At 42.1% G+C, this 12,050-nt stretch overlaps 1 protein-coding gene across 4 annotated transcripts in view; it reads left to right on the forward strand.

Moving 5' to 3' along the window:
* KDM1B (lysine demethylase 1B) overlaps positions 1-12,050 on the forward strand; it is a 106,504-nt gene that overhangs the window by 62,936 nt on the left and 31,518 nt on the right. For all 4 annotated transcript variants that reach the window (XM_074398488.1, XM_010338023.3, XM_039462600.2 and 1 more), the window contains 2 exons: positions 8,500-8,538; positions 10,813-11,023. In XM_074398488.1, the coding sequence (XP_074254589.1) occupies positions 8,500-8,538; positions 10,813-11,023 (250 nt within the window). The remainder of the gene's footprint in view (positions 1-8,499; positions 8,539-10,812; positions 11,024-12,050) is intronic.

Genomic DNA, 12,050 nt, shown 5'->3' on the forward strand with positions numbered 1-12,050 from the left:
TATTTCCTAATTTTCACTGAGGATATCTTTTAAGCCTCTTGTTCAGTTTATTTCTAGATACTTAATTTTTTTTTCCTGAAATTGTAGATAAAATTTAGGTTTCACTCCATTTTCAAGTTATGCAGTGTTGTAACTATGTGGAAATACAATTGACTTGTGTTTCTTTTTTTTCTTAAGTCCATTTTCTATTGCTATAACATACAATTGACTTTTGTATATTGACCTCGTACCCAGAGACTTTGTTAATTTTATTTATTAAGTTTCATAGATCTTTTCATAGAGTCCTTTGTGTTGTCTGCAAACCAGTCATACAGTCATGATTGTCTGTAAACTTTTTCTCTATGTCCGTGCCCTTTTTCTTGCCTTACTGCATTGGTCAGGACCACCAGTGACAGTGTTCTATAGAGTGATGAGAGCAGACAACCTTCCCTTGTACTCTATCTACTTCAGGAGGAATATGTTCAGTATCATTACATACAGTGTTGGCTGTAGTTTTTTATAGACTTCTTTTTTTTTTAAGGAAAGTTTGTATTATTTTAATTATTTACAGAAAACTCAACAGTGTACATTTAACCCAGTTTAGTGGCAAGTTCTTTAGCCTTTGCCTTGTCAGAGCTTGATGATGCGAGCCACTGACTTGGGACCCAGAACATTGCCTCCCCAGTGACAGCAGATCTCATCGTATCTGTTGATGTAATTGGTCCTGATAACTTCCACCAGTTTAGCCAAAGGTCCTTTGTCTTCCGAGTTAACCTGTGTGAAGGCGACAGTAGTGCAGGTCTTCCTGTGGACAAGACGTCCCCATCTAGCCTTCCCCTTGGTAATGCAGTAAGGGACCCTCTTTTTATGATACGCAGACAGGAAGACAACCAGCTCGATGGGATCCATGTTATGTGCAGTCACCACCACCTGAGCTTTCTTGTCCTCCACAACGGTTGTGACGGTGTTAACTCCTGGAAGGACAGGTGGTCTCTTAGTGGGGACATCCCCTTTGCCAGCAGCTTTCTTCTCGGCCTGGGCCAACAGCCCGTGCTTTTTCTCTTGCTTTGTCTCTGGTCTGTGCTTGTGGGCCGGCTTAAGCCATTGAGTAGCTGTTTGCCTGTCTAGGGCCTGGGTGAACTGGTTAATTGCAGGAGGTACTTTCAGCTTCTTGTAGAGGATGGCTCTCTGCTGCTGCAACCTGATATAGCAGGGCCATTTCACAAAGCAGGTGAGGTCTCTTTTGGGCCGGATGTCCTGTGCAGTGCCAAAGTTCTTAGACCTTTTCTTAAACAGGGGATTCACCACTTTCTTGGCCTCCTGCTTCTTCATGACAGCAGGAGATGGAGCCACCTTCTTCCCCTTGGCCTTCCTTTCGGCATCTGGGGTGGTGGGAGGAGAGGTTGTAGATGTTCCTTAAGAGGTGGAGCAGTCTCCTTTTCCTGATTTGCTGAGAACTTTTTATGATGTTGGCTAATACTTCTTCTGCATCTTTTATGATGACCATTGCTTTTTCTTCTTTAATCAGCAAATGTAATGAATTATACCAGTTTTAGAATGCTGAGTCAATGTTGCATTCCTGGAGGAAAAATCCACTTCTTTTTAATGTATTATTCTTTTTACATATTTTCAAATTAGATTAAATTTTGGTAAAGATTTTTGCATCTTTGTCTTGGATACCTTGTTGCTTTCGTTTCTTGTGGATTCTGCTTTCAGGGTTATGCTGGCTCTGTAAAACAAGCAGTATATCCTCTTTTCTGTTAAGGAGTTTGTTGTACAAGTTTGGTATTACTACTTTTTTTGGCGTTTGGTTGAATTCACTAATGAAACAGTTTGGGGCAGTAGTTTTCTTTGTAAAAAGTTCAGAAATTACAAATTAAGGTTCTTTAACAGATATATGGCCGTTTAGGTGGTTAATGACTTCTGTCCATTTTGAAAGTTTGTGATTTTCAAGGAGTTTGTCCTTTTCATCTATGTCATCACATTTTTAACTTAAAGTTGTTTGTTTCCTTGTTCTTCTTTTAATGTTCGTGGGCTCTATCTCAGTATCCTTTCTTTGAGTCTGGATGTTGATGATTTGTGAGGGAAGGAAAGCATTGATCTAAGCCTGGGATTCGATTCCTACAATTGGTAATAGCTATTCCAAAATCTTTCAGCTTAGCACTTAATTTTTTTTTTCTTTTGTAAGGCAGGGTCTCACTCTGTTGCCCAGTCTGGAGTACAGTGGCATAATCCTGGTTCACTGCAGCTGTGACTCCCTGGGCTCAGGTGATTCTCCCACCTCAGTCTTCCAAGTAGCTTGAACGATAGGTGCGTGCCACCACACTTGGCTAATTTTGTTTTTTAAATGGAGTTCAGGTTTTGCTGTCTTGCCCAGGGTGAGGCCCTTGACTGATTCTGGAACTCGACTTTGAGAGTGGAAGGCCTCTCTTGAGAAGAGGAAGAGAAAAAAAAAATGGGAGGGAGCTGACATGAGGGAGTGGATAATTCATTTCCAGGCTGTGTGGCTGCACTGATGGGAGCTGGGATCTGAGCAATGAAGATACCATGGGCTTGTGAGGCAGAGGGGAGCGTGTCCAGCTTGCAGGAGCAATGTCTTGGTTGCACTAAGCTTAATCAACTAGCACCTGTGTTCCAGATTACTTGACAATGAACAGTTGACCCAGTGGCATTTCGTTGTAATATTTAAAGGAGAGTTTGGCCAAGCAACAGTCAAAAATAGCAAACTATTTTAGTAGATACTATTTTTTGAGCCATTTTCACTCAACCTGTTTATGTGATGATTCTAAAAATTGTTACAGACAATTTTTTTTAAAGATTTTGGATGATTTGTGTAATGATACTACATTAATCAATGCTAGCTGTGATTTGTTGTTGTTGTTGCTGTTGTTGTTTTGTTTAAGAAGGAGTCTCGCTCTGTTGACTAGGCTGGAGTGCAGCAATGATGTGATCTCAGCTCACTGCAACCTCTGCCTCCCAGATTCAAGCACTTCTGCCACCTCAGCCTCCCAAGTAGCTGGGACTACAGGTGCACACCACCACGCCCAGCTAATTTTTGTATTTTTAGTAAAGACGAGGTTTCACATGTTGGCCAGGCTGGTCTCGATCTCCTGACCTCAGGTCATCTGTCTGCCTTGTCCTCCCAAAGTGCTGGGATTACAGGCATGAGCCACTGCTCCTGGCTTCTCTAGCTGTGATTTTTACATTTTGTTCTGTGCTTTGCCTAAATGGTAATTGGAGTGATCTGTAATCTCACCTCTCTTTTACTTGCTGACAATTGAATGGACAGCTTTGACTTTATCTCTACTGATTGTTCAAACTTTGTCTTGCTTTTTGATTTTTAAATTTTTTCTTGGGTGGTGGTTATCACTTTCAGTTTCTTGAAGTAGTTTTTGAAAACTCTAAGGTTTTCTTTAGCATGACTTTACTTTTAAACAAATGATATTAGGTTCGTTATTGAAAAATTTCAGCAATGCAGAAAAGAACAAAGATAGCAGAAAAAAATTCGTACAGTCATCATTGTGAAATAACCGTCAGTGAGTGAGATTCATTCAAGAGTGTCTATAGTGTACCTCTATGTGTATACAGGGAGAGGGCCTGATTGACAAATAGCTTCCCATTAAGGAATAGTACTATACACACTGTTGTTTTTTTTTTTTTTGTAAGTCTGTTGTGTTTAATATAATAACATCAATTTAAAATTAGAAAAGCAAGCCAAAGTGAAGTAAGAAATTGTTGAACATAAAATATTTCTTTATCCCAAGAAATATGTTTCTAAAAACTCTCAAAGATTGAGAAAATTTGAGAATAAGAAGTAGGAATCAGCTGGGCACTGTAATCTCAGCACTTTGGGAGGCTGAGGTAGGAGTTTGAGACCAGCCTGGGCAACATGGCGAGACACTGTCTCAAAAAGAATACAAAAATTAGCTGGGCGTGGTGATGTGCACCCGTAGTCCCAGCTACTGGGGAGACTGAAGTGGGAGGATCCCTTGAGCCCATGAGGTCAAGGGGGCAGTGAGCTGAGATGGCACCATTGTACTCCAGCTTAGGTGACACAGTGAGACCCTGTTTGAAGAAGAAAAATTAAAAAGTTGAAATCACTCTAACTTGAAAAAAAAAGAAAAGTTCATGTTTCAATTTTAGATGATACTGGTCAGCAACCTGCTATGACATTGGGAAAGATAAATTATGTAACGCTGCTTTTTCTTCTCTCCCAGTTTTTGTTACGGTTTTGTTTTTTGTTTAGTTTTGTTGGTGATTTTATTAGTTCTTTTCTATAACCGTATTCCCTCCATTGTTTACTCTCACTTACATGTTTACACAGATTTACTGCTCTCTGTAATTTCCCTTAGCATCGTTCCCTCTGTCCCAGGTTCTTTATTTTTATTTGAAACCTGGCTGGCTGTATTTTAACATCAAGCATTTTTTCCCAGGAGGGCCTCAGAGATGTCAGATTCCTTACATTTTTGAAAACTTAATTACCTTTCTTCTCACCTCACCTTAGTTAAAGCCTTTATAGTCTTTAAATTCCAACTTCTATGGATAATATCAAATATCTTCCCCCCCAACCCCAGTCAGTGTCCTTTGAGACTCCTTCATCTGATTGTTCCAGTATGACTTGGTGACTCTCCGTAATCTGAATTTTTGAAATAGTAATTTTAATGATATTTGTTGACCCCAAGTAATTGGTTTTCAGTGTGGTGTGCTGTCGAGGAGAGAGTCAGCGAAGGTTTATTTGTAGAATAACATGAGAAAGAACAGTCGCCAACTCTGCACACTGTTTTTGATCTTGCTCTTTGTCATTTAATATGTCTTAAAGATGCACCCGTGTAAGTATACAAAGATCTCTTCTTTCTCTATTTCATTCATTTTAAGTGATGGGTCTCGCTCTGTCATTCAGGCTGGAGTACAGTGGCATCCTCTCAGCTGAGTGCAGCCTCAGACTCCTGAGTTCAAGTGATTCTCCCCACTCAGCCTGTCACCACAGGCACACCACCATGCACAGCTAGTTATTTTTTTATATTTTGTAGAGACAGCTTCTTGCTAAGTTGCCCAGGCTGGTCTGAAACTCCTGGCCTCAAGTGATCCACACCCTGGTCTCCCAAAGTGCTGAGATTGCAGCATGAGCCACTGTGGTCAGCCCTTCTTTCTCTTCAGTGGCTGTCTGATCAGTAGTCCACTGAACAGATGTCCTGTGCTTAAGTTAATGCTACTGAAGGGCGTTTAGGTTACTTTTAAACGCTTGCCATTCCTGACTGTTCTTTAGTGAAAAGCTTTCTATCTGTGCCATTTTTTGGGTATATTTGTAGGATCAGTTCCTACAAATGAAATTTTTGTGTCAAAGGGTAGATGCTGTTGTTTTAATATGAAATAACTTACAGACACAAAGATCTGTAATTTGTATGTAAGGAGGAAAGAAAGCAGACATTGGTGTACCGCCCTGCTAGTCAGTCGAAGAAACTGAGCACTCCCAGTGGCTTTGTCTGTCCCTCCATTGTGCTCCTCCGTGGTTACTATACTTCCTTTCCTTCCTGAAGAGAGAGAGAGAGAGAGAGAGAGAGAGAGAGAGAGAGAGAGAGAGAGACAGAGACAGAGAGAGACAGAGAGAGAGAGAGAGAGAGAGAGATTGAGTGTGTGTGTGTGTGTGTGTGTGTGTGTGTGTGTGTGTGTGTGTTTGAAACGGAGTTTTACTTTTGTTGCCCAGGCTGGAGTGTGGAGTGCAGTGGTGCAGTCTCGGCTCACTGCAAACTCCACCTCCCTACTTCAAGTGATTCTCCTACCTCAGCCTCCTGAGTAGCTAGGATTACAGATGCATGCCACCACGCCTGGCTAATTTTTTGTATTTTTAGTAGAGATGAGGTTTCATCATGTTGGCCAGGTTGGTGTCGAACTCCTGACCTCAGGTGATCCACCCGCCTCAGCCTCCCAAAGTGCAAGGATTACAGACATGAGCCACCATGCCCGGCCCTGAATTTTCTGTTTCTTATTTCTTTGCTTTTTATTATAGAGTTAATACATATTGCTGAAACCTTAAGCAACATAAGTTTTACATATTTTTATACTGGTTACAAATTATATCACAGTTGTTTCTATTCCTGTTTAACGTGCTCTTTTCACTCAACTTTAAGGTTTTGGGGATGCCTCCATGTTGATGCCTAAAACTTTGGTGTGTTAATTTCCCTGCTGGGTAGAATTAGGGTGCATCTATTCTTGTGTTCGTGAATATAAGGATTGTTTCTAGATTTTGACTGTTCAAGATAATGCTTCTGGGGGCCGGGCGCGGTGGCTCAAGCCTGTAATCCCAGCACTTTGGGAGGCCGAGGCGGGTGGATCACGAGGTCAAGAGATCGAGACCATCCCGGTCAACATGGTGAAACCCCGTCTCTACTAAAAATAGAAAAAATTAGCTGGGCTTGGTGGCGTGTGTCTGTAATCCCAGCTGCTCAGGAGGCTGAGGCAGGAGAACTGCCTGAACCCAGGAGGCGGAGGTTGCGGTGAGCCGAGATCGTGCCATTGCACTCCAGCCTGGGTAACAAGAGCGAAACTCCGTCCCCCCCAAAAAATAAATAAACAAAATAATAATAAAAAAAGATAATGCTTCTGTGAGAATTCTTGCCTGGCACAAAGACAGAAGTGTCTTTGAAATATAATCCAAGGACTAGAACTACTAGGCCATATGGTATCACAATCTTGTTTATTTAGGCAATTTTTATTAGTGAAATATAACATTTAAACAGAAAATGCACAAACCACAATGCATAGCCCAATGAGTTTTCACCAAGTACGCATTTAGCTGGCTCCCAGGAAAGAAACTGAACGCACACCAGCCCCTTAGAGGCCTTGTGTCCCTTTTAATCAGTCTTTAACTCTTGCTCCCCTAGAGTAACTACCTACTTTTCTGACTTAAAATCATACAGACTTTTTTTTTTTTTGCTTGCTTGCTTGCTTGCTTTTAAGTTTTACATGAATGGAATGAATCCTATACTATGACTGCTCTAGCTTCTGTTTTTTTTTGTTTTGTTTTGTTTGTTTTGTTTTTTTGAGACAGTTTTACTCTTGCTGCCTACGCTGGAGTGCAGTGGTGCGATCTCGGCTCATTGTGACCTCCACCCACTGCAACCTCGGCCTCTGGGTTCAAGCAATTCTCCTGCCTCAGCAGCCTGCCAAGTAGCTGGGATTACAGGTGTGCACCACCATGCCTGGCTGATTTTTGTTTTTAGTCAAGACGGGGTTTTACCATGTTGGCCAGGCTGGTCTTGAACTCCCTACCTCAGATGATCCTCCCACCTCTGCCTCCCAAAGTGCTGGAATGACAGGTGGGAGCCACTGCACACGGCCTGTTTTAGCTTCCTTTGCGCAACATTGCTTGTGAGATGCTTCCGTGTTGTAATGTGTGGTCATAGTTTGTTTTCATTGCTGTGCAGCATGCCATTGTTTGACTGTAATACAATTTGGGTATCCATTGTACTGTTGATGACTTTTGGGTTGTTCCTAGCTTTTTTCCTTTTTTTTTTTTTTTTTTTTTTTTTTTAAACAAGTACAGTGATGTGATCACAGGTTACTGTAGCCTCAGCCTTCAGGGCTCAGTCAGTCTTCCCACTTCAGTCTTCCGAGTAGTTGGAAGTACAGGCATGTACCCCCATGCCTGGCTGATTTTTGCAATTTTTGCAGAGATTGGTGGGGGGATCTGTCTCTGTTACCCAGGTTGGTCTTAAACTTCTAGGCTCAAGTGAGCTACCTGCCTTGACCTCCCAAAGTTCTGGGATTATAGGCATGAGCTACTGAGCCTGGCCAGTTTCTAGCTTTTTTTTGAATACAGATAATCCTCTTAATGCCTGTGTTGGTGCAGGTATACAAGAATATCTCTCTGGAAAATATAACCCAGTTAGAATTGCTGGATGTGTCATGTGTATCTTCAGTTATAAAAGATTATGTCAAATGATCGTGCATTTTAAATGTTTGTAGTTTCTCACCACCTTTCGTGGTTTTTATATGCCTTTCTTTTCCACCAGGAACAGCCTTATGTCTCCTCACACCCTCACTTTTTTTTTTTTTCTTTTTTTTTTTTGAAATGGCATCTCACTCTGTCACCCAGGCTGGAGTGCAGTGGCCTAGTCTCGACTCACTGCGGTCTCTGCCTTCCTGGTCCCAGCGATTCTCCCGCCTCACCCTCTCCAGTAACTGGGATTATAGGCACCTGCTGCCATGCCTGGCTAATTTGTATATTTTTAGTAGAGACGATGTTTCACCATTTTGACCAGGCTGGTCTCAAACTCCTGACCTGCAGTGATTTGCCTACCCTGACCTCCCAAAGTGCTGCTGGACCTCCCAAAGTGTTGGAATTACTGGCATGAGCCACAAAGCCAGGCCTCCCAACACTCTCACTTATGCACTGTTTCATGAAAATGTTTTTCTTTGCCACTCTGATAGGTGAAAAGAGATACCTTTTTGAAGATAAATTGATACGTAAGACTACATTTTATAAGCAACCCTAATTTAACACTTGTTTTTCGTTTGTAGCCTGAGACCTCAGATCATTGTTCCCTCCCAGAGGATCTAGTGAGTATTTCTGCGTGTTCTGGATGGGAGTTAATTGTGCCTTTGTTGATAAGTGTTATAAGGAAATGACAGTAACACTTTTATGAATTTTTTTCTCTTTGGTTGCCGATAGTGACTTTTTAATCTAACATGGTAACGATAATTATGAAAATGTTAGCAATAGTGATATTATGGGTAATCCTGTCCCCAAATTAAAAAATAAAACCAAAGTTATATTGCTTTTCATTAAAAGGAGATAAAGAGGAAGTCAGAGCTCTCCTGCCTTGCTCCAGGGCTCAGGCTTGCTGTACTTGTTTTTCAAAGATGACTTCGTGACCTTTTCTCCACTTGAGTCCTCCTAAGAAAAGCACGGGTGGGCCGCAGTTTGATTGTCTTGGCCGGGATTCAGCTGCAGGAGTGTTCTTAGGCATTCTGACCTCAGCATGACGGCTTTGTCCTGTCCTCGCCTAGGTGTGGAAGGGGGGATGCAGTACTTCCAGGTGGCAAAGCTGGTCACATTGCCTGTGTCTCCATAAGATTTTGCTACCTGAGTTGACAGACTCCAGTGTACCTTGTAACCAGATCCACTGGCTATTTCAGAAAATAGTTTTTTAAATTTTGGGTTTCTCGAGTTTCTAGAATTCTGAGTCATTCTGATTTTCAGTGATTCAGGATTGGATTGTTCTAATGTCTGAAACTCAGGAACTACAATAGCTTTTCAGGCAAAGAGAGCACTGTCTTTTAACAAATCTACTTTAAATCCATTCTGTTACTTAAAAGGGTGTGTGTATGTGTATTAGTCCTTTCTCATTCTGCTGTAAAGAACTGGCAGAGACAAGGTAATTTATAAAGGAAAGAGATTTAATTGACCCACAGTTCCTCATGGCTTGGGAGGCCTCAGGAAACTTACAATCATGGCAGAATGGGAAGCAAATATGTCCTTCATGACGTCAGGAAGGAGAATTGCTGAGCAAAAAGGGAAAAGCCCCTTATAAAACCATCAGATCTCGTGAGAACTCATGACATGAGCAGCATGAGTGTAACCGCTCCCATGATTTAATTACCTCCTACCAGCTCCCTCCCATGACACTTGTGGGGATTATGGGAACTAAAATTCAAGGTGAAATTTGGGTAGGGACCCAGCAAAACCATATCAGTATGTATATATATGTGTGTATGCACACATTTGTTTTCTAGGCTCCAGAATATACTTTTTTTTTTTTTTTTTTTCCAAATTCTTGGAGCATAGGTGTTGGATTGCATTTAGAAAAGGCTGTCTACCATGGATTGTGGCGGTTTGCTTCAGAAGCCACATAGACTTTCTTTCTTTTTTTTTTTTTTTTTGGGACGGAGTTTCGCTCTTGTTACCCAGGCTGGAGTGCAATGGATCTCGGCTCACCGCAACCTCCGCCTCCTGAGTTCAGGCAATTCTCCTGCCTCAGCCTCCTGAGTAGCTGGGATTACAGGCACACGCCACCATGCCCAGCTAATTTTTTGTATTTTTAGTAGAGACGGGGTTTCACCATGCTGACCAGGATGGTCTCGATCTCTTGACCTCGTGATCCACCCACCTCGGCCTCCCAAAGTGCTGGGATTACAGGCTTGAGCCACTGCGCCCGGCTAGACTTTCTTTTTATTGCAGTAGTCATCATGGGAAGGCTCTGATTGGATGACTCCATATGTTAAGTCAACTGTGGAACAGGATCACATATTTGAAGACTGAAAATAGCTGCCTTTGTTCAGTTCTACATTTGGCATCTTATTTTGATGGTTGCAGCGCACTTTTCCCCTGAAAGGTTTTTAGTAGCCTTTGGCAAAAGGCAGTAATACTTGACTACTACTTGGGAGCATTATTTTTTATGCCCAGTTTCCCAATTTGAACTATCTTGAAATCCTAAGTTAAAGGCGAGGGGCTTGGATGATAGATGATTACTTAGCAGAGATATATTTCCCACATCATACTTAAACCTAGGCTTGCCATCTACTAAATGGGCACAGCTTTAAGATTCACCTGGCATGGAGAGGGGCTTATTTTGGGGGTGGGATAAGGGAGGCTATTCCCATATGTAAAAAGAATTCTGCCTGGGAGACATTCTCACCAGGTATTATCAGCCCATTTTTTGTTTCTACATCTGTGTGTGTAGCGCTCTGGAATAGAATTGTTAAGTCTGAATGAGAAAAAGCATAGTGGGTTAAGGATGAATGAAAAGAAGATAATCTTCTGTCCTTGGCAGAATCTTCATGTACATTTCTTGTCTGTCCTTGTCTTTCTTCCTCCTGCCTTGCCCATTGCAGAGAGTGTTGGAAGTTTCCAACCACTGGTGGTACTCTATGCTCATCCTACCTCCTTTGCTGAAAGACAGCGTGGCAGCGCCCCTGCTGTCTGCCTACTACCCTGACTGCGTTGGCATGAGCCCCTCCTGCACCAGCACACACCGTGCCGCTGCCACTGGCAATGCCAGCCCTGGGAAACTGGAGCACTCCAAGGCTGCCCCCTCCGTGCATGGTGAGAGCCACTCCTGGGACTCCCTGCTTTCCATTCCCCACTACCCTCCCTGGGGAATGTATGAGTGAGCAAAATGCAAAGAATTTAAGTGTGCAGGCTGGGCACAGTGACTCATGTCTGTAATTCCAGCACTTTGGATGACCAAGGCAGGAGGATCCTTTGAGGCCAGGAGTTTGAGACTGGTTTGGGCAACAGAGTGAGACCTCGTATCTAAAAACAAATAGATAAAAACTATTTTAAAAAATGTATACGAGCTAGGATATAAAGCCCCTCATTATTTCATGGAAATGGTTATACTGTGGATAAGTCATATCATTTGTGTATAGTGTAAAAAGAAATTAGGTATTTGTAAAAAAAAAAAAAAAAGAAAGTGCCAATGTGTTTAATTTTCCCTCATTAGTTTGGAAAACCTGCAACACTCATGAATTGTCTACAGGACTTAACGTGTGTTTATTTGAAAGTTGGATTGATGTCTTGTTTAATGATAACATGAACTCTGACTTACCAGGAAAAATTTTGAACCTTATGAGTAGTCCTTTTTCTTCTGAGTCTTTCTGCCTCCAATTAGGCCATTGGTGATCCCAGCAAAATGACCTACTCTAAAAAAAAATTAAAACTGCAGGGCAGGCATGCTGCTGATTATTTACTTTATTTATTTATTATTATTATTATTTTGGAGATGGAATTTCACTCTTGTCACCCAGGCTAGAGTGCAATGGCACGACCTCGGCTCACTGCAACCTCTGCCTCCTGGGTTCAAGTGATTCTCCTGCCTCAGCCCTCCGAGTAGCTGGGATTACAGACATATGCCACCACGTCTGGCTAATTTTGTATTTTTCAGTAGAGACGGGGTTTCTCCATGTTGGTCAGGCTGGTCTAGAACTCCCAACCTCAGGTGATCCGCCCACCTCGGCCTCCCAAAGTGCTGAGATTGCAAGCGTGAGCCACTGTGCCCCGCTATTTTTTATTATTTTATTTTTGAGACAGATTCTCACTCTGTCGCCCAGGCTGTTATGCAGTGGCACAA

Source organism: Saimiri boliviensis, chromosome 4, assembly GCF_048565385.1.
Source record: "Saimiri boliviensis isolate mSaiBol1 chromosome 4, mSaiBol1.pri, whole genome shotgun sequence".
NCBI lineage: Eukaryota > Metazoa > Chordata > Mammalia > Primates > Cebidae > Saimiri > Saimiri boliviensis.